Source organism: Ornithorhynchus anatinus, chromosome 7 (assembly GCF_004115215.2).
Source record: "Ornithorhynchus anatinus isolate Pmale09 chromosome 7, mOrnAna1.pri.v4, whole genome shotgun sequence".
In the NCBI taxonomy this organism is placed as follows: Eukaryota; Metazoa; Chordata; class Mammalia; order Monotremata; family Ornithorhynchidae; genus Ornithorhynchus; species Ornithorhynchus anatinus.
The window spans coordinates 33133531-33153367 of NC_041734.1; the positions used below are offsets into that span (position 1 = coordinate 33133531).

The window sequence follows — 19837 nt, forward strand, 5'->3', positions numbered from 1 at the left end:
ACAGATGCCATAACCAACTTCCTGAACAAATCTCATCACTCTGTAGAGAACGTGTGTATACACACTCCTCTCTCTTGCTGCCTCCCTCCCCCTCCCCACCAATTCCTTAATTTTAGAGGATGATGCTAAATGCTGGTGGAATCCTGTCTTGAGTGTGTGGATGAGGCTGAAAAGCTTGATGTGCAACTTCCAGTCTGTTGTCCATGGATGTGCTGATCCTGTTTCAGTTTTCTGTCTGCCTCAGTCTCCTGATTTTAGCGTAGTTTTTGTTTGAGGAAAGGAACATTTGTCTAGAGTGCTGCATATTACTGCTGTAGTGTACTGTTTGGGATCTTGTTGCCTAATGTCTTTCCAGTGTTTATCCTCCTTTCCCTGCTCGTGGGTGCTCCTTTCAGTTCTCTGTACAGCAGAGACTTGGAAATTCTGTCATTGCCCATTCTCCTTACTTGTCACATGCAGCAAAACTGTGTTGCTTTGAGGAGGGCTTCGTTGCTGGTGAGTTGACTGTGTTCTACCACCCTCATTGTTGATAATATTGTACCGCCAACTGATACAGAAGGCCAATAGGTGTTGTGGATGATACTGTCTGAAAAGATGGACTTGTAATAGGTCCAGGTCTCTCGGTCTTACAGAAAGTTAGGCACTACTCACCCCATTCTACCTTACCCACTGATCTGCTACAGTCCAGCCAGCGCACTCTACTTATCTAGTGCCAGCTTACTCACTGTGCCCTGATCTCACTGCCGAGCCTTTCCCCACCTAGTCTGGAACTCCTTCCCCCTCCATACAGAACAGGCTACCACACTCTGTACCTACAAAGCCTTATTATGATCACATTTCCTTCAAGAGGCCTTCCCTGACTAAGCCCTTTTTTCCCTGGCTTGCTCTCCCTTCTGCCTCGTCTATGAACTTGGATCTGTGACCTTTGGTCATTTGATATTCACCCCACTCCCAACCCCACAGCACTTGAGTACATATCTTTAAATTATATGTTATAAATTATAAATTATTTATTCAAATTAATGTCTGTCTCCCCTTCTAGATTTTAAGCTGGTTATGGGCAGGGAATGTGTCAGCTAATTCTGCTGTATTTTACTCTCCCAAGCACTTAGTACAGTGCTCTGTATGTAGTAAGTGCTCAATAAATACCATTGATTGATTGACTATTTCAGTTTTTTAGATCTTCCACTTGGTATGAAACTTAATGCCCTATTGTTGGCACACATTTTTCTAGACACCTGCTAAAGGCCACCTTCAGCTCTTTGACTCTATTATCTACTTTATCTGGGATTAGTTTCCTGAACAAATACAATACAGATTTCAATGCAGGGAACTTTTCCAAATTTTAATATATTTAGGATTAACAGATTTTTCTGCTTGGGTTTAATCACTCTAATGATATACAAAATATAGCCTTTATGGATAAAAAAATAATAATTCTACCCCTCTTAATAAACACAAGTACCTTTAAGACAAGTTTAAAAAGGGTCAGAAACAGGGCTTAGGATTGGATGGATGTGTCTTTGTCAAATACTAGATTATACTATGCCAAGAACTGCTCTGTTCTCTGATGCATTTGGGGAGATAGTGTGGATTAAAAAAATGAAGTTTAAAATGAAATTTTTACTGTTTATTTTTATGATTCCTCACAGTTTGGAAACAGGTTATTTCACTGTAGGCTATGTCCTTAAATTCACACACAAAAACTGGTCATCTTGAAGCAAGATGCTGCAATTATGATTGATGTGTTCCTTACTAACCTTTATAGATGTTGTTTCCTTCTTCCATCACAGGCAGGAAAAGACTTGGAGCCATTTCCCAGACCTCTTCCTCTTCCTATAAGGCACAAAATTATAGTTTTGCATTAGCCAAAGACATAGGTCAAAGAAAAGTGTTATCTGGACAATAAAAAGTCAATTATTTGATTGATTTAACATGTGAGAGTTACTATTCTGCAACTCCAAGCATTCCAAAATTATTCCTGAATCCCTGACATCTATCCAGTCTTTAGGAACTGAGCTAACTGGTCCAAGGATGCTGTAGAATAATCCAGAAAGCTAGAAACTGTGTTTGAGGTGCCCTCAAAGCAGATGTTCAAACACCATTCCCATTACTACTTTGTAATAGATCTTGAGGTAAGAATACAATGATTCAAGATTTTGGGAAAAATAAATTTGATTACTTTTAGCCTGCAGGGACTTTGTAAAATTGTATTCAGTGAATCAAAAGTATAGAATTATGTCTCTGCTAGTATTCTTTACATTTTATCTCAAGATATTTAGATTAGTAGTAATTATTGTATTTATTAAGCTCCTACTGTATGCAAAACAGTGCACTAAGTACCAGAAAAAAAATACACTGAGAATTAAATGGAGAAGCAGCACGATCTAGTGGATAGAGCAAGGGCCTGGGAGTCAGAAGAACCTGGGTTCTAATCCTGGCTCCACACTTGTCTACTGTGTGACCTTGGGCATATTACCTAACTTTTTTTTGCCTCAGTTACCTCATCTGTAAAATGGGGATTAAAACTGTGAGCCCTATGTAGGACATGGCCTATGTCCAACCTCATTAGCTTGTATCTACCCCAGCACTTAGTACAATGCCTGATGCATAGTAAGCGCTTGATAAAGACCATAAAAAACAAACAAAAAAAAATTCCTTGCTCTCAAGAGGCTCACCACAGCACAAGGTTTAACTCTGTTTGAAATTTGTTTGTGGTTCCTCATTCTACATTCCCATAGTCACTATGTGCTGATTCTAGAACGGATGTCTACCTTGTCCAGGGGTCTCTACTAATTTTCATCTCCCTGTTCCTAGCAGGATCTCTTCCTCTTAGCTTGCCAGGACCCCTAAAAGGATTTTCTTTGCCATTACAGACCCTGTATTCTATCTACCATCTTACAAAGAAACTCCCCACTTCTCATTTGTTCTTTATCTTTGTCCTCATATAAAGTTAGTTCTGCTAATCTTGGGTGAATTTCATTACGTATTTTGGAGAGAAGCCCTTAAAGGATGTAAGCAACAGTCCTCTCACAATGCGTGTTTTTCTGAATGACTTACAATGAGGCCTGAAGAAATCTTTTTGTACATTTATACTCTAATAATGTTAAGATAATTTGGGATGATTAATAACTTTCAACATAACTTTTTGGTTGTGTGTGGCTTTCCTGGTACAAGCTGATACATCACCTTGGTTTTCTTTAGGTTTTTCATTAGCCTTTAGGGCTTGGTTGAGTCGGAGAGAAGGCTTACAGAATAGTGAATGAACCATATAAATGGTCCTTTAATATTCCGAAAGGATTTCTGGTCCTCCCAAAATGACCATCTTATTACCAAGGAGTAAATTTAACCAGTGGGGGATTTTGAGTTCATATTTTAAATCTCAGTTGCAAAGCAGTAGTAGAGATGCTAGACATATAGGAAAATTCAGAAAATAAATTTTTCGGTAAGGTCACGATCAAGGAAAAATATTAAAATTAAAATATTTTATATTCTTTTCAATTACCTTTAGAAACAACTTTGGAAACAGTGTGAAGGGTAAGGTAATGTTTGGATATGTTATTATTGCAATATTTTAAGTAGCCAATTGAGGGAACAGTGAATATTAATTTACATATTACATATTATAGTATTTGTTGAGCTTTTACTGTATGCCAGTAAATACCCAAGTGCTCATAGTCTAAATAGGAGGAAAAACAGGTATTGAATCCCCATTTTAAAGATGAGGGAACTGAGGCACAGATATGTTTAGTGACTTCCCTGTGGTCACAAAGCATAAATGTGATTGAGCAGGGATTAAAACCCAGGTTCTTTGACTCCAAGGCCCATGCTCTATGCACTAGGCCATGCTGCTTCCTAGGTTCCAAATGGTTTCTGCATGTCCTGAGAGAGTTGGACAGGACTGGTTCCATTTGCTTCCTCACTGGCCTTTTGTCTCTCCCCCGTCCAGTCTATACTTCATTATGCTGCACGGATCATTTTTCTACAAAAAAAATTGTTCAGTGCCTGTCTCCCCACTCCTCAAGAACCTCCAGTGGCTGCTCTTCCACCTCTGTAACAAACAGAAACCCCTTGCCATAAGTTTTAAAACACTCAATCAGCTTGCCCAATCCACCTCACTGATCTCCGACTGTAGCTCTGCCTGCACACTCTGCTCCTCTAGTTCCAGCTTACTCACTGTGCCCCAGACTTGTCTATCTTGCCACCGACTCCTTCCCCAAATCCTCCCCTAGCCTGGAACCCCTTCCATATAAGCCAGACCACCATTCTCTCCACCTTCAAAGCATTATTAATGTCATATCTCTTCCAAGAGGCCTTCCCCGATTAAGCCCTCTTTTCCCTGGCTTGTTCTCCCTTCTACTTCATCTAGGCACTTGGATATGTGACTTTAAGGCATTTGATATGTGTCCCACCTCCAACCCCACAGCACCTATTTACATATCTTTAAATTATATAGAATGACTTATTTATATTAAAGTCTGTCTTTTCCTGTAAGCTTGTTATGGAGCAGGGAAGATGTCTGTTAATTCTATTGTACTCTCCCAAGCACTTGGTAAGTGCTTAATAAAAACAACTCACTGATTGACTGCACCTCTACCACAGGAACACTGTTGTTTTCTGTAGTGTAAAACTAAATCCCAAAGTGCTCTGCATTGCAAACAAAAGGCCTAGAAGAGCCATAGGATGGAACATGGCCCCTAAGGCCATCAGGAACCGGATCCAAACCCTCTTTCCCAAGGCCACCCACTGGGGGTAGATGGCTGTCACCTGACCAGTCTGCAGTTTCCAGCCCACAACAAGATTGTCACATTAAAATTTTGGGCAACAAGAGAAACTCAAAATGCCACATCCCATCTAACTATAATTTCCTAACCATCATGAACATGTCTGAGATTTTACTGGTGATGCCTTTTTTAAATGAGAACAAAAGTGGCCATCTTGGGGTCATTGTGGCTCAGTGGAAAGATGACAGGCCAAGGAATCAGAGAACCAGATTCTAGAGCGAGCTCTACTACTTGCCTGTTCTGTAATTTTAAGCAAGTCACTTAGCCTTTCTGTGCCTCAGTTTCCTCATCTGCAAATACTTGTTCTCCTACTTTTTTGACTGAGAGCCCTGTACTACAGGTACTGTCTGAGCCAATAATCTGACATCTACCCTGCAGCATAGTACAGTTCTTTTCACAGAGAAAGTACTTAATATATAACATCATTATTCTTCCGGACTAGGCCCCGTTCTCACAGCCATTCTGAAGGCTAGGTACTAAGACAGCTTTGTAGTCAATCCTATTTATTGAGTGTTTATTGTGTGCTTGAGAGAGTGCACTATAACAATATAATAGACAATCCCTGCCCACAATCTAGGGGCAGAGGCTTACAGTCTAGACTTGGAGAATGATAGGAATCTGGTTGCTCCGTTGTTACCACACTCTGTCAGTCTCCCAAAGAACATGTTGATTTTCTTTGTTTTTCTTCTTTGTCCACCTGTGCATCATGGTAGACTTCAGTGAAAGCTCTCTATATTTCCAAAGGAATCTTTAGTTATGTATAGGGATTAACCATCCAATTCTGTATCCAACAGAAACTCCTTACTATCAGCTTCACAACAGTCAGCTTGTCCTCTCCTATCTTACCTTGCTGATTTCATACTTCAATCCAGCTAGCTCCTCTAATGTCAACTTACTCACTGTTCCTTGATCTTGTCTGCCTTGCCACTGATCCATTCCCCATGTCTCCCCTCTGGCCCAGACCACCACTTTCCCCACCTTCAAAGCCTTACTAAAACCACATCCTGACTAAGAGGCCTTCCCTGACTAAGTCGTCATCTCCCCTACTTCCTCTCCCTATAGCATCACCTATGCTCTTGGATCTGTACCCTTTATTCACCCCACCCTCACTCCCACAGTATTTAGTTGATCTGTAATTTATTTTAATGTCTGTCTCCCCCTCTAGAAAGTGAGCTCATTGTGGGCAGGGAATGTGTCTATCAACTCAGTTGTACTGTACTCTCCCAAGCTTTTAGTACATTGCTCCACACACAGAAAGCACTCAATAAATGCCATTGTGTGATTATGGATACCCAGGTAAAATATAGGCTTCTTGCTTTGTGGTAAATGGATTTAGACAGATTTATGGGAGTAAGAACAGAGCAGATCACACTGAATGTAGAAAAAGTATGATGTAAAGGCACTTTAGTAAATTCTCCTAGAACGCAGGGATTATGTGGTTTGGGAAGCATTTCCACATTAAAGAAAACTCATAATGAAGTACTAACCTGTTCCAATGCTGTGTGCATGCACAAACTGTTTCTTCCTTTTCCTCATATCTATCAGGCTCACATTTTCAGACCACTACTCTAATTCCCTAGCAACATTCTAGCCAAAATGCACAGTGAAAACACGTTAGTTCAGAACTGGGCTTAATAAGATTTTCTCGTAGTTCTCTTCAGAGGTAAGTTAAAAAACATAAGAATTGGATGAAATTTAAAGAAACCATCTCAGAATCCAAATTGCTAGAGCTTAAAAACAGGATAAAGTATACATTGGTGTATCAAATAGTTTAAAAGGGTTCAACATCCATCCTGATAAAAATAGAAAAGTGAAGGTAGATTGTAAAGTCTAGGTTTGCATTATTTTTATCTGCTTGTCCAATGTGAACACCACTTACTATGAGGTAATTGAAATTACTTTATATTGAATACATTTTTTATAGAGAAAGCTAAATGTATGCAATGATATCAGCAATCCTTCTGACCCTTGACTTATCAATGCTAAGTCCTCTTTACTGCACCATTGTACTTCTCTGATATATTTTAAATGAGAATCAATTATAAATTGAGCACATAAACAAATTTAGCCATTTTTCTTTCCCAGTCTAATATCAGTTGTTTCTTTCATTCTTAAAAGTCCAGTGTTAAAAAAAGTCACCTGATGGAGTGGTATATAAATCTAAAAATAGTAACTGCTATTTTTTATTAGATTTTTCTGACCAAATTTCCAAACTAATCACAGTTTTAAATCACATAGTCGACATTTAACTAACATTTCTTAGGCCTGATTAAAATTATAGTCACTCTACTCTTTCTTTTACATCAAGACTTCTCTTCAGTTCTCAGGTAATCTTAAAAACTCATAACTTTGTTCTTTTATTTGCTAGCCAAATCCTAGAAAATGGTCTAACTGGGCAATAAGTGATTTGATAAGGATGCTATTTCAAAAATCAGAGGAAAAATGATTGTAAATCTGTTGTCCTAAAAGAAGCAGCACAAATATGCCCTTTTATGCCGAATGATATTTTCCTTTTAAAAGTTTTGCAATCATTACTTTAACGTGCAGTGCTTTAGAGGAGTCACCGAATAGCTCTAATCTTTTAATGAGAAAAATGTGAGCAAAGTGTTCACTAATCAAAGACCTCTTCTACGGCTTTCAACAAATCTCTACTTGTACTAACTTTGAAAATAAAAGTCAACTTAGTAGTATGGAAATTTAGCTATTTTCCCAATGCAAGCACTAATTCACCAGACCTTTCTTTACCAGTCCAGTAAGTTTTAAATTAGTGAAAACCTCTGCTTTCATCCTTACTTAATGATTTTAAGGTCAGGGAAAGAAAAGATAACTAATATTCTTTTTTTTCCCCACACTCTTGGGCAAAATTGGGTGTGTTTTCAGAAGGTAATTAAATACAACTACTGAACCTGATCAACATCTTAGCCACATATGGATAAGTTTTCACCAGTAGAAGTGTCATATTTGACTGAAAAAGTCAGAGACACACACAGAGAGTGACTGCATGTGAAACAGTAAAAACCACACCACAAAAGAGCTTCAGTATGCATGGAAACACAAGAAGGCACAAGGGGTTGAAAGGAAGATTGGCCTTTGTCTAACAGAAATGTTTGTGACTTTCCCAGTGCCTAGAGGGTTACCCTTTGGGTCTTCAATCTTCCTCCCCATCCTTATTGCCCATGTCAATGTACAAAGACAGGAAATGATATGAAGCTGTGGATCCAGGGAAACCATAGTAGATAACCCTTTTTGAGTCCAGAATGTTGGTTTTGAGAATGTTTTCAAGTGCGTTTTCAAAGAGCATTCTAATGAAGGAATCTTAGAAGTGTTTAACAATCGTTAGTCATCTGGGAAAAAAAAAAACCTCCTATAGCTGAACTGGGGACAAGAATGAGTCTCCCTTGCATAAAGGAGGAGTTGAAATCCAGAGAGTAGTTAAACAAGGGTTACAACAGTATTTTTAGAATTTGAAGTCCTTGCCACTTGTTATAACTTCAGCAATGAGCGTTTTCACAGTCATAATTAGATCATAGACCCTATTTTATGAAGGATTGACCCAATATGCTTTACTTAATTTAGCTTCTAACTAGTTGTTAAAGTAGCTTGACAGGAACTGTTTTAAAAAAATGCTCATATTAGATGCTTTTCCCAAAGTTAAATGTTCAATTTTATGAAGAGGTTACAGGGAGGAAATACAATAATCCTACAAACTCTACTTTTCCTATTGATCAGTGATAAAATCAATGAAAATGAAAGATTAATTGTATTTGCCAGAAGTGAAATCATTTTTAGCTTTTTGTTACCTTGGAAGGTTGATGAGAAACAAAAGTTGCTATTATAGTAACATGTCCAAAATTACAGTCTCAAAACACCGATTTGAGACCAGACAACTAAAAACACAGCCTGCTGGTTGTTTATTTCAGTCTGCTGGTCATAGCTTAATTTATTGTATGTCCTCCTCAATTAACCTATTATTGAAGAAAGCAAACTGGGAAATATCCCTTGGAGAAATAAAATCTCAAAACTTCCAAATCTCATGAGTGGATAGTATTTTACAAGATCTATCAACGATCCCATACAAAAAAAATTGGGGAATTGTTCCTTGAGGCAAATATCTCATTCTTTTAGAAGGCATTTTAAATCTGAGAATTGGAAACACAGGAACACTAACTTCAGATCAACCTAAAAAAAATGCAAATATGTCTTAAAACATTTTGTCAGAAAATAAAAAGTGGACATTTCATCGGGCATTAAAATAGGATTGCCCACTGACAGTATAAAAGTGCTGGTTAGCTATTAAGTAAACTTTAAGATTTGTTTAACAGGGCCATTAATTCTTATGCAATCCAACTAAAGAATCACTAGAATTTAGAGTTTCCTACTTTGTCTTTCTTTTTCTTCTTTTCTTTTGTCTTTTTATCTTCCTTTTCCTTGGTTTTCTTTTCATCCTTTTCTTTCTTCTCCTTTTTTTTGGATTTCTTATTCTTTTCAGCTTCCTCTTCCTTTGCGATTATTTCAGCAATAACCTGGTAAGCAGAATAAAATCAGTAAACAAGAGACAGAATAGGGGTGATTTTTCACATGTGAACAGAAACTGATTTTGGAAAAAGTGCAAGGATATGGAGTTTTATATATTCTTCATTTAATTGGTTTCTTAGATTTTTCAGCTATTTTATACCTGATGCTACCAGTTGAAACAAGTTTACATTTCCAATGCAGAAGATGCTGATTTGTTAACTAGCCCTATGTGAGAGTTGGGAGGTGCATGTTAGTCTAATATGTTACATAGCGAGAGACAAGGCTACTGTGGTCATTGATGACACTTATGGGTACCAAGATGACTTTCCTACAACCAGAAATAACAACTATGGTGCTTGTTAAGTGCTTACTATGTCCCAAGCACTGTTCTAAGTGCTGGGGTTGATACAAGTTAATCAGGATGGTCACAGTCCCTATCCCACATGAGGCTCACAGTATAAATCAAATAACAAATGCACATTATATTCCATGCATTATGCAATTGTTCAACATCTTGCAATAGTGTAATACATAATGTTTTGCAGAAGTCTGGAGAGCCTAGAGAGTGTCTCCAAGTGGTCTTCCGCCAACTAACTCCTCTTCTTTGCCCTTCCCTCTGCGTTCCTCTGCACTTAGGTTTGTACTCCCTTAGGACTTTGATACTCACCTCACCCCCAGCCCCACAGCATTTATGTACTGATCGTTATACTCTTTCACCTCCCCTTTAAGTAATTTATTTTAATGCATATCTCCCCCAGTAGATTGTATGCTCCTTAAGGGCAGGGATTGTATCAACCAACTTTACTGAATTGCACTCGCTCAAGTGCTTAATACAGTGTTCTGCTCAGAGTAAGCACTCAAATACATCTTGTGGGCGAGGAACGCGTCTCCCAACTCTGTTATATTCTACTCCCCCAAGTGCTTAGTACAGTGTTCTGCACCTAGAAAGTGCTCAATAAATATGATTGATTGATTGATCAGGGAAACAGTACTGGGACCACCACTGAGTTCCCTACTGCCGCTCCTGGGGACCACTTCTACTATTAACTAGAAACAATATTAGCAACAAGTGGTCTTCAGGATCTATGGCTCAATGGAAAAAGCATGGGCTTGGGAGTCAGAGGTTGCAGGGTTCTAATCCTGGCTCTGCCACTTGTCAGCTATGTGATTTTGGGCAATAACTGTGCCTCAGTTACCTCATCTGTAAAATGGGGATTAAGACTGTAAGCCCCATGTAGGACAACCTTATTATCTTGTATCTACCCCAGCACTTAGAACAGTGCTTGGCACATAGTAAGCACTTAACAAATACCAGTAATATTATTATTATTAATAATAACAGTGACAGCAATTGCTACATTACTCCTGGTTATAGTGGGAAATCTGCCCTTATCTGAAAATGAAACTCGTTACAATAAAATTGCATCCAGTGAATGAGGGTGTGATTGATATGGCTTACATTTGAAAGACATTCCATTCCAAACCGTGTGCCTAAAAATATTGTCCTCTGAGGCCTGATGTCTCTGCTCCTTGCAACACTTAAAGTTGATTTCTAAACTGCTCCTTGGTATCACAGTCTTCCTGAAGCCTTTTATCAAGAAGAACGCCTTGCCTGATTTCCATCCACAAGCGAATCTTCCTGTTAGAATTATCTCTTAATAGTCTACTTCTGCATACATCTTTTTTTTTTTTTTGGTATTTGTTAAACGGTTACTGTATGCCAGGCACTATACTAAGCACTGGTGTAGATACAAACTAATCAGGTTGGATACAGTCCCTGCCCCCAAAGGCACTCGCAGTCTTAATCTCCATTTTGCAGATGAGGTAACTAAGGCACAGAGAAGTTAAGTAATTTACCACAAGGTCACACAAGAGAAAAGTAGTGCAGTTGTGATTAGAACCCAGGTCCTCTGCCTTCCAGGCCTGTACTCCTTTCACTAGGCCAATGTTCTTTGACACACCACTTGGTGTGGTGAATTGAACTGGGCTTTTGGAAAGTTCAGCATAACAAAGGGACGCATCTGCACATAAGAAGTTTACACTCTAATGGGGGAGACTAGCATAAAAAATATTTACAACTAGAGTGGTCAGAATAAATAATAATAATTATGGCATGTTAAGCACTTACTATGTGCTAAGCACTGTTCTAAACACTAGGGTAGATACAAGGTAATCAGATTGTCACACGTGGGGCTCACACTTTTAATCCCCATTTTGTAAATGAGGAAATTGAGGCACAGTGAAGTGATTTGCCCAAGGTCACACAGCAGACAAGCGGCAGAGCTGGGATAGAGCCCACGTCCTCTGACTCCCAGGCCCTTGATCTAGCTATTACGCCATGCTGCTTCATATACATATACAAGGAAGCAGCATGGCATAATAGCTAGAGCAAGGGCCTGAGAGTCAGAAGGTCATGGATTCTAATCCAGGCTCCACCACCTGTCTGCTGTGTGATCTTGGGCAAGTCCCTTCACTTCTCTGGACCTCAGTTCCCTCCTCTGTAAAATGGGGATTAGGAGTTTGAGCCCCATGTGCGATAGGGACTTTGTTCAACCTGATTAACCTCTATCTACCCCAGTGCTTAGAAACGTGCTTGGCACATAGTAAGTGCTTAACAAATACCATAATTATTATTATTGTTGTATATGCTTGAGTGCTAAGACCTGACTATAACTTGTACCTACCCCTGTGCTTAGTACCGAGCTCTGGTGAATATTAAGAGCTTAATGAATACCATCATTATTATTAAAAGTTGTAGGTAGGTGAGACCATGCTTATTGGTTCCACAGAGGACTTTTGGGGCACACCCAAATACCCCTAGGGAAATTTTAATCAGTGGAATCACTTAATAGGAAATAAAATTATGCATGCACATATATAAAAATATTAAGTACTATATATTAAAATATCATTATCCTATGATAAACAATGATGGTGGATATCTACATTAGTAAAACTCTTGCTTTTTAATTACATTCGTCATTCTATTCATATGTAAAGCACATATGTAAAACACATCTTGGCTCTAAGAGCCAAGAAGTCTCAAATGATAAGGCCATGGAATGCACACTGAAGCAAAGCACATCACAGTGCACCTTCAATGGATGGGCAATATTAGGTAAAAAGATGAAATTAGACTACCTAGGCGGCTCCTTTATGGTGACATGGAGCCAGACAGAGATAAAGTGGCTCCTAGAGAATATCCGGCACCCCTTTACCAACCTTCCCCACAAAGACAGAATACAGGACTCCCTTTTAACAAGCCACTACCCCTGATATATTTTATTTAAACTCATTTTTTCCCTTTCAAATAATATTCTCAGTTTGTAAACCTTCCAGTTACTCAGAAAATAGTAATTTTAGCAAGAATGAAAGTAAAATAAAGTATAAATAAAAATCATTGTATATTCAATCAATTGTATTAGTTGAGCGCTTGTTGTGTTCAGAGCTAGAGCTATAGCTAAAGTGCTATAGTGTCCAGTTTCTCAGCAGATAGTAACATTAGTAACAATGAAAGTATAGCAAATAAAAACCACTGAGTACTTAATCACATTTTTTGAGTGCTTACTGTGTACTGAGCATGATACTAAGTACTTGGGAGAGTATAATATAATGGAGATGATATATATAGTCAAAGATACACTTGATGGTTAAGTTCACCTATTAGTTCTTGTGGCTGAAAAGGCCAATGTGAAAGCCACAGTCCTGGTTCCATTTAGTACACAAACAACCCAACCCACACTTTGCACCTCTGATGCTAACCTTCTGTCTGTTCCTCGATCTCGTCTATCTCACCGCCAACCTCTTGCCCACATCCTGCCATTGGCCTGGGATGACCTCCCATCTCATATCCAAAAGACAATTACTCAACCCCAGCTTCAAAGCCTTATTGAGGGCGCATCTCTTCCAAGAGGCTAAGACCTTGACTAAGGCCTCCTTTCCTCTTATCCGGCTCCCTTTATCCATCCCCCTCCCCGCCCCACAGCATTTATGTACATATTTATAATTTATTTATTTATATTAATGTCTGTCTCCCCCTCTATACTATAAGTTTGCTGTAGGCAGGGAATGTGTCTCTTATATTGTATTTCTCCAAGCACCTTAGTACAGTGCTGGGCACACAATAAGCACCCAGTAAATTCGACTGACTGACTGATTTAATGTTTGATTTAACTCCTGGAGCTGTTTTCTCTTTTGCCTCCTTGTCCCTGTTCCCGTGTGTGGCTTTTACACAACTAAGACACTCATTTCTTGATGGCAGGTCTGACCTTGGCAAATGACTCTCAGTTTTCTGCTGGGAATCAGCATTGACTGATGCCTTGTTTTACTATGTCCTTAAAATGCTTCCTCTGCCCTCCTTGCTCCTTGATAAATACAAACAGGTATGTGACAGGTACAAAAATACAAAGAGAAGTATTTGGCACAAACACTTCCATGGGCAGGGGTGCAACAATCTATAAAGGCCCCAGAGAAATATTTTTCTCTGCAAGGTCCTTGAGACTGTAAACTCCTTTTGAGCAGGGAACATGATCACCATCTCTTTTATAGTGTTATAGTGAAGCAGTGTGGCTTAGTGGATAGAGCACAGGCCTGGAAGTCAGAAGGACTTCCCAGCTCTGCCACATGTCTCCTACATGACCCTGGGCAAGTCACTTTACTTCTCTGTGCCTCAGAGAAGTAAAATGGGGATTAGGACTGAGCCCCAAGTGGAACAGGGACTGTGTCCAACCTGATTAACTTGTATCTACCCCAATGTTTACAACAGAGCTTGGCACATAGTAAGAGCTTAACAAGTACCAAAATTATTATTATTATTCTTGTTATGATGATGATGTTATACTTTCCCAAGTGCCTAGTACAGTGCTCTGAACCCAGTCAGTGCCCAATAAATACGAGTGATTGATTGACCAACTGATAGCTGGATTGATTGCAGCAGCAACAGCAACAGCAGCAGCAGCAGCAGCAGGCCAGTGCTGAATCAAAGGACTCTAATCCACCAGGTAGTTAATTTGGTAGCTGCTCTTGTCATCACTGCCTGTGTTAATCAGCTAGTTTTCAGGATTTCTGCTGGGCCCATTTGCCTCAGGAAGATCTTAAAGTTTAAAAATAAAACTAGTGATGCTAGCAATTGTTGTTCCATGATAATCATACAGTTCCACCATTCTCTTCCCACTTGTAGCCCCACCTCCTTAGTGGAACCAAGGCCACTGCAGAGGAGACATGGATGGATCAGGCCAGGGTGTGGGGGAGGGAGGAAGGGAGAAAGGCCACTGTGACCCTCCCCCAACCTCCCACTCCCACTAGTCCTTCCGTCTGCCCCTTTGCATGTGTTTTTTGCCAGGGTGGGGAAGGAGGGCTAGAAGTAGGAAAGGGAGTGAGGCTGGAGGTACTGATCACTGCAAACAGTTATGACTATGGTTAGTTAAAAAAACAAAGAAAGAAAAGCCCTGGAAGGAGGTGGGTATAAAGACTGACTGAATTCAGGATGCAATGAGTGAAAGGTATCAGAAAAACCAGTAGGAGCAGAGGAGAGTAGGGAGGAAGGGGGCCAACTGTCATTTTTACTTACCTTTAGGCTCAACCATTACAATGGGGCTAGCTCTGGGATGGAACTTAACATCTACGTTTATGGGACAGAGTGCCACACAGTACAACCATTCATGATCCAACCACATTTTCAGAAACATAACCCGGCTGTATCATGGAACAAAACTGTATTTTTACACTGTGGTTTTGCTGCATGAAATTCACCATGTAATGGAAGTCCAAGATTTATTTTTCCAGGTTAAGGGAGAAAGCTCCTGGTGGGCAGGGAATGTGTGTCTATCTAGTTTGTTATATTATACTCTCCCAAGTGCTTAGTATAGTGTTCTGCACACAGCAAACACTCAGTAAATACCACTGATTGATTGAAATAGCTTAAAGAATCAGATTCACATTAAGGCTGAACCTGGCTTTGGACCTTGAGAGACTGATAAACTCTTGAGAGAGGATGCATAACAGTGGAAGTGTAGACATTAGCCTGAGCTTAAATCAAGAGAATTCAAGTTTCATTAGTGAAGTGTACAGAACACCAGTTTTTTTTTCTGATTTGAATAGGAAATCAGAGGAGATACAAATGCTAAAATGAAAAAAACAAACTCACCAAGGGCACTGGAAAGGGAAAGATATTAAATGGTGATCCAAGAGAATTAATTTACCTGACATGGTTGAGCAGTTTACTTTCCAAAGAGTTACGCCCTTTAATTTTAATTGCACAGGGATCATAATGAGTTCACTAAAGGTATATACAATGTCACCTTTCTAGCATACTTTGATCAATTCAAATCCCATCCACATCCTTCTGAATAAATAGGATGAAATGATTTTCTGTCCAAAATCAGCAATCACATCCAGCCACTAATGATCTTTATAATTAGCCTTTCTGAATGTGAACCAGATACACACTGCTCATGGCCCTAAGAGATTAACTTCTTAGATCCCTCATTTATGAGATTTACCCACACAATAGCCCTTGGCCCCCTTCATTAACAGTGTGAGTGGGGAGTGAAATATAACTTCCTCTTCCAAATGCAGTTCTGACCAGATACTATTTATCTAGAGCCTGAGAAAGCAGAACCTGCACATAAAAGAGAGGGGGCTAGGGGTAGTAGTAATAATAGTATTGATTTCATTTTTAGTTTTTCATGGTATTTGTTAAGCATTTACTCTGTTCCAGGTACTATACTAAGTGCTGGGGTAGACACAAGCTTATTAGGTTGGGCACAGTCCCCGTCCCACAGGGGGCTCACAGTCTTACTCCCCATTTTACATAATAATAATAATTATGGTATTTGTGAAGCATTTACTATGTGCCAGGCACTGTACTAAGCTCTGGGGTGGATATGTCTGTCAACAATCATGCTTGTTGCCGAATTGTACATTCTAAGCGCTTAGTACAGTGTTCTGCACACAGTAAGCACTCAATAATTACTATTGAATGAATGTTGGACATAGTCCCTGTCCCATGTAGGGCTCACAGTCTCAATCCCCATTTTACAGATGAGGTCACTGAGGCACAGAGAAGTTTAGGTAACTGGTCCAAGGTCAGTCAGCAGATAAGTGGCAGAGCTGTGATTAGAACCAAGTTCCTTCTGATTTCTGGACCTGTGTTCTATCCACTAGGCAATGCTGCTTCACAGGTTAAGTGCTTACTGTGTGCAGAACACTGTACTAAGTGCTGGGAAAGAGTACACAGTTGGGAATTAGGCCAGAACCTAAGAATAGATTCTTAAGCAATGGATTCCCAAGTGCGCTGATTACCAATTAAAATCAGGAGATATAATTGAATGAGGAGATATGACAGCATAGAATCAATGTCAGCATAAGGAAAACATGGGTTTCAAAAGTTAAATAAAATATTACCTTGTGTAGCAATATTTTTGTTTACCGAAGCCAATTTCCTTGTACCATTTGGCTTTTAGGAGAAGGAGGAAAGCATGGTTATAAATTATAATTTCCAAAATCTCATTAGTGAATTTCCCCAAGTATTTCAGTATGTTATATTTAATTAAATATGGTAATTTAAACCCTGCACACCATTCAGTCATATCTGGTGGTGATAAGCAGTGAAGCGTTTCATCCTCCTGGATAGAGTACTAGATTGACTAGAGTTCAAACCACTTTTACTGTCCCAGCTGGACTGTTCTTTCCAAAACTAACAGAGCTACTCAAAGCTTAGCCATAGCTCTAGTGACACTGCGAGTCCAGAAATTCATCCCCCTGAATAACTCTGACCTTTATTCCCTCTTCTAGTTCTCCAAAGGGTAAATGTAAGCATTGTCAAATAGAACTCTGGAGAGCATTTCCAGGGAAAATTTATATAACTGTTGATAACTCATAAATGTTTTTTAATTTGAGAGAGGAATATTTTCGAGGATCACTAGCTTCAAATTCAGAAATCAATATATATGGCAATTTGAATTTTGTAGATTTCACATATATCCTGAATCTTCCAGAAAGAATGGGAAAATGAATTCAATATACAGATTTCTGTTGCTCAGAATTTAGCTATGTAGAGGACTGGCTTGCCAACCGTCTGGCACTTCACCCCGAATTTTACTCCCTAAATTCCAACCTTTTTTTTTTGTCTAGTCTACCATGAATTACGTGGGAGTAGCAGACTGAACAGAGGGTAAAGGCCAATTAGAAACGAGTTTGTGGGCGACTTGAGAGAGTCCCATGGTGGGGTTGAAGAGAGGTGAGGGGATTGCCTGGGGCTGGGGAGGATGACGGGGATACTGTTGAGAAAGCCCTGGGATGGGAACAATTGAGAAGCAGCATGGCCTAGTGGATAAAGCACGGGCCTGGAAGTCAGAAGGACCTGGATTCTAATCCTGACTCCACTACTTGTCTGTTGTGTGACTTTAGGAAAGTCACTTCACTTCCCTGGGCCTCAGTTATCTCATCCTGAAAATGGGGATTAAGACTCTGAGCCCGATGTGGGACATGGACAGTATAATAATAATCCAATCTGATTATCTTGTACCTACCCCAGTGTTTAGTAGAGTGCCTGGCACATTGTAAGTGCTTAACAAATACCATAAAAAAACATAAACGAACAAACAATACTAATGTTAACCTCACTGTATCTTGATCTCATCTATCTCACCACCGGACCTCTTGCCCACATCCTACCTCTGGCCTACAACACCCTCCCTCTTCATATCAGACAGATAATTGCTCTTCCCCACTTCAAAGCCTGATTGAAGGCACATCTCATCCAAGAACTCTTCCATAACTAAGCCCTCATCTCCTCTTCTTTCACACCCTTCTGCGCCAATCTTACTTGCTCCTTCATTCATCCTCCCTCCCATCCCCACAGCACATATGTATATATCTGTAATTTATCAATTTATTTATATTAATGTCTATCTCCCCCTCTAGACCTTGAGCTAGTTGTGGGCAGTAATATGTTTATTGTTATATTGAACTCTCCCAAGTGCTTAATACAGTGCTTTGCAGATAAGCTAAGTGCTTAATGAATACGATTGAAAACAAACAAAAATATAATGGGGCCCCAAGAGAAATGGCAGAGGAGCAAATCAGCAGAGTCAGAAAATAGAGGTGGGGGTAAACAGTCAAGAAGCAAGAAGGAGAGAATTCTGATGTCTCAATTGTTGTAAACATTATTGTGGAGTTTCTGCCATTATTTAACTGACATTTGTAATTCAATCCTCTAGACTGTAAGCTCCTTGTGGGCAGGGAACATGTCTACCAACTCTATTGAATTCCCCCAACCACCTAGTATAGTACTCTGCAGACAGTAAGTGCTCAATAAATATCATTGATTGAAATAAACGCATGGCATTTATTGAGTTTCCACTGGGTGCGATGCATTGTACTAAGTGCTTGGGAAAATAAAACAGAGTCATGAGCCATTACTTTCCTACTAGGAGTTTATACTTTCTAATTTTTTAAGGTATTTGTTAAGTGCTTACTATGTGTCACATACTATTCTAAGCACTGGGGTGGGTACAAATTAATTAGGTTGGACAAAGCCCCAGCCCACATGGGGCTCACAGTCTAGGTAGGAAGAAGAACAGGTATTGAATCCCCATTTTACAGTTGAGGAAGCTGAGGCACAGAGAAGATGTTAAGTGACTTGTCCAAGGTGACACGGCAAGCAATTGTCCGGGATTAGAACCCTGGACCTCTGACTTTCAGGCCGGTGCTCTTTCAACTAGACCATGCTACCTCTCTAATGAGAGAGACATTACAGACTAACCAAAATAAGTAATTGATTGTACAATTGATTTAGCACAGAATTTACAACTACTGAGGGAGAGTAAAAATATATGCTAGAGGTGGCTGTTGGGTTGATACTCAGGGTCATATCCTGTAGCCTGAAAGTCCCTTTCCAAAACTCAATTAATCAATCAGTGGTATTTATTGAGCACTTATTGTGTGCAGAGCTCTGTACTAAGCACTTGGGAGAGTACAGTATAACAGAGTTATTAGACATGTTCCCTGACCAGAAAGAGTTTACAATGACCACAGATCTAAGCCCTCTGATGCCCACTCCAGCCATGTACATGTTCTTACACTCTACTCTTTCCCCTATCTGTAATTTATTTTAAGTTCTGTTTCCCTCTGTAGATTTTAAGATCCTTGTGGGCAAGGATCATGTCTACAAATTCTGTGGTAGTGTACTTTCCCAAGCTCTTGTAATCTTCACACAGTAAGTGCCTAATAAAGATAGTTGACTGATCTTCCCACATTCAAAGCTCTCCTAATATCCCACCTCCTTCAACAATACTTTCATAATTGAATCCCAACATTCATCAGTCAATCAATCAATGGTATTTACTGGTGCTTACGTGTGTGGTGCTTGGGAGAGTTGGTAGACAAAATCCTTGCCCACAAGGAGCTTACAGTCTAGTTGGGGAGGCAGACAATAAAATAAATTACAGGTAGGGGAAGCAACAGAATATAAGTATATGTATATTAGTGTTCTGGGGGTGGGTGTGAGGTGCATATCAATATGTTCAGTTATTTAG

General features: G+C 39.5%; 1 protein-coding gene across 1 annotated transcript in view; it reads right to left on the bottom strand.

Annotated features, from left to right (window-relative positions):
* Window positions 1–19837, bottom strand: part of IQCA1 (IQ motif containing with AAA domain 1) — a 244356-nt gene that overhangs the window by 112535 nt on the left and 111984 nt on the right. The window contains exons 8-9 of the mRNA XM_029068684.2: window positions 9164–9307; window positions 1761–1824 (exon numbers count right to left, since the gene is read on the bottom strand). Coding sequence (XP_028924517.1) covers window positions 1761–1824; window positions 9164–9307 — 208 coding nt within the window. The remainder of the gene's footprint in view (window positions 1–1760; window positions 1825–9163; window positions 9308–19837) is intronic.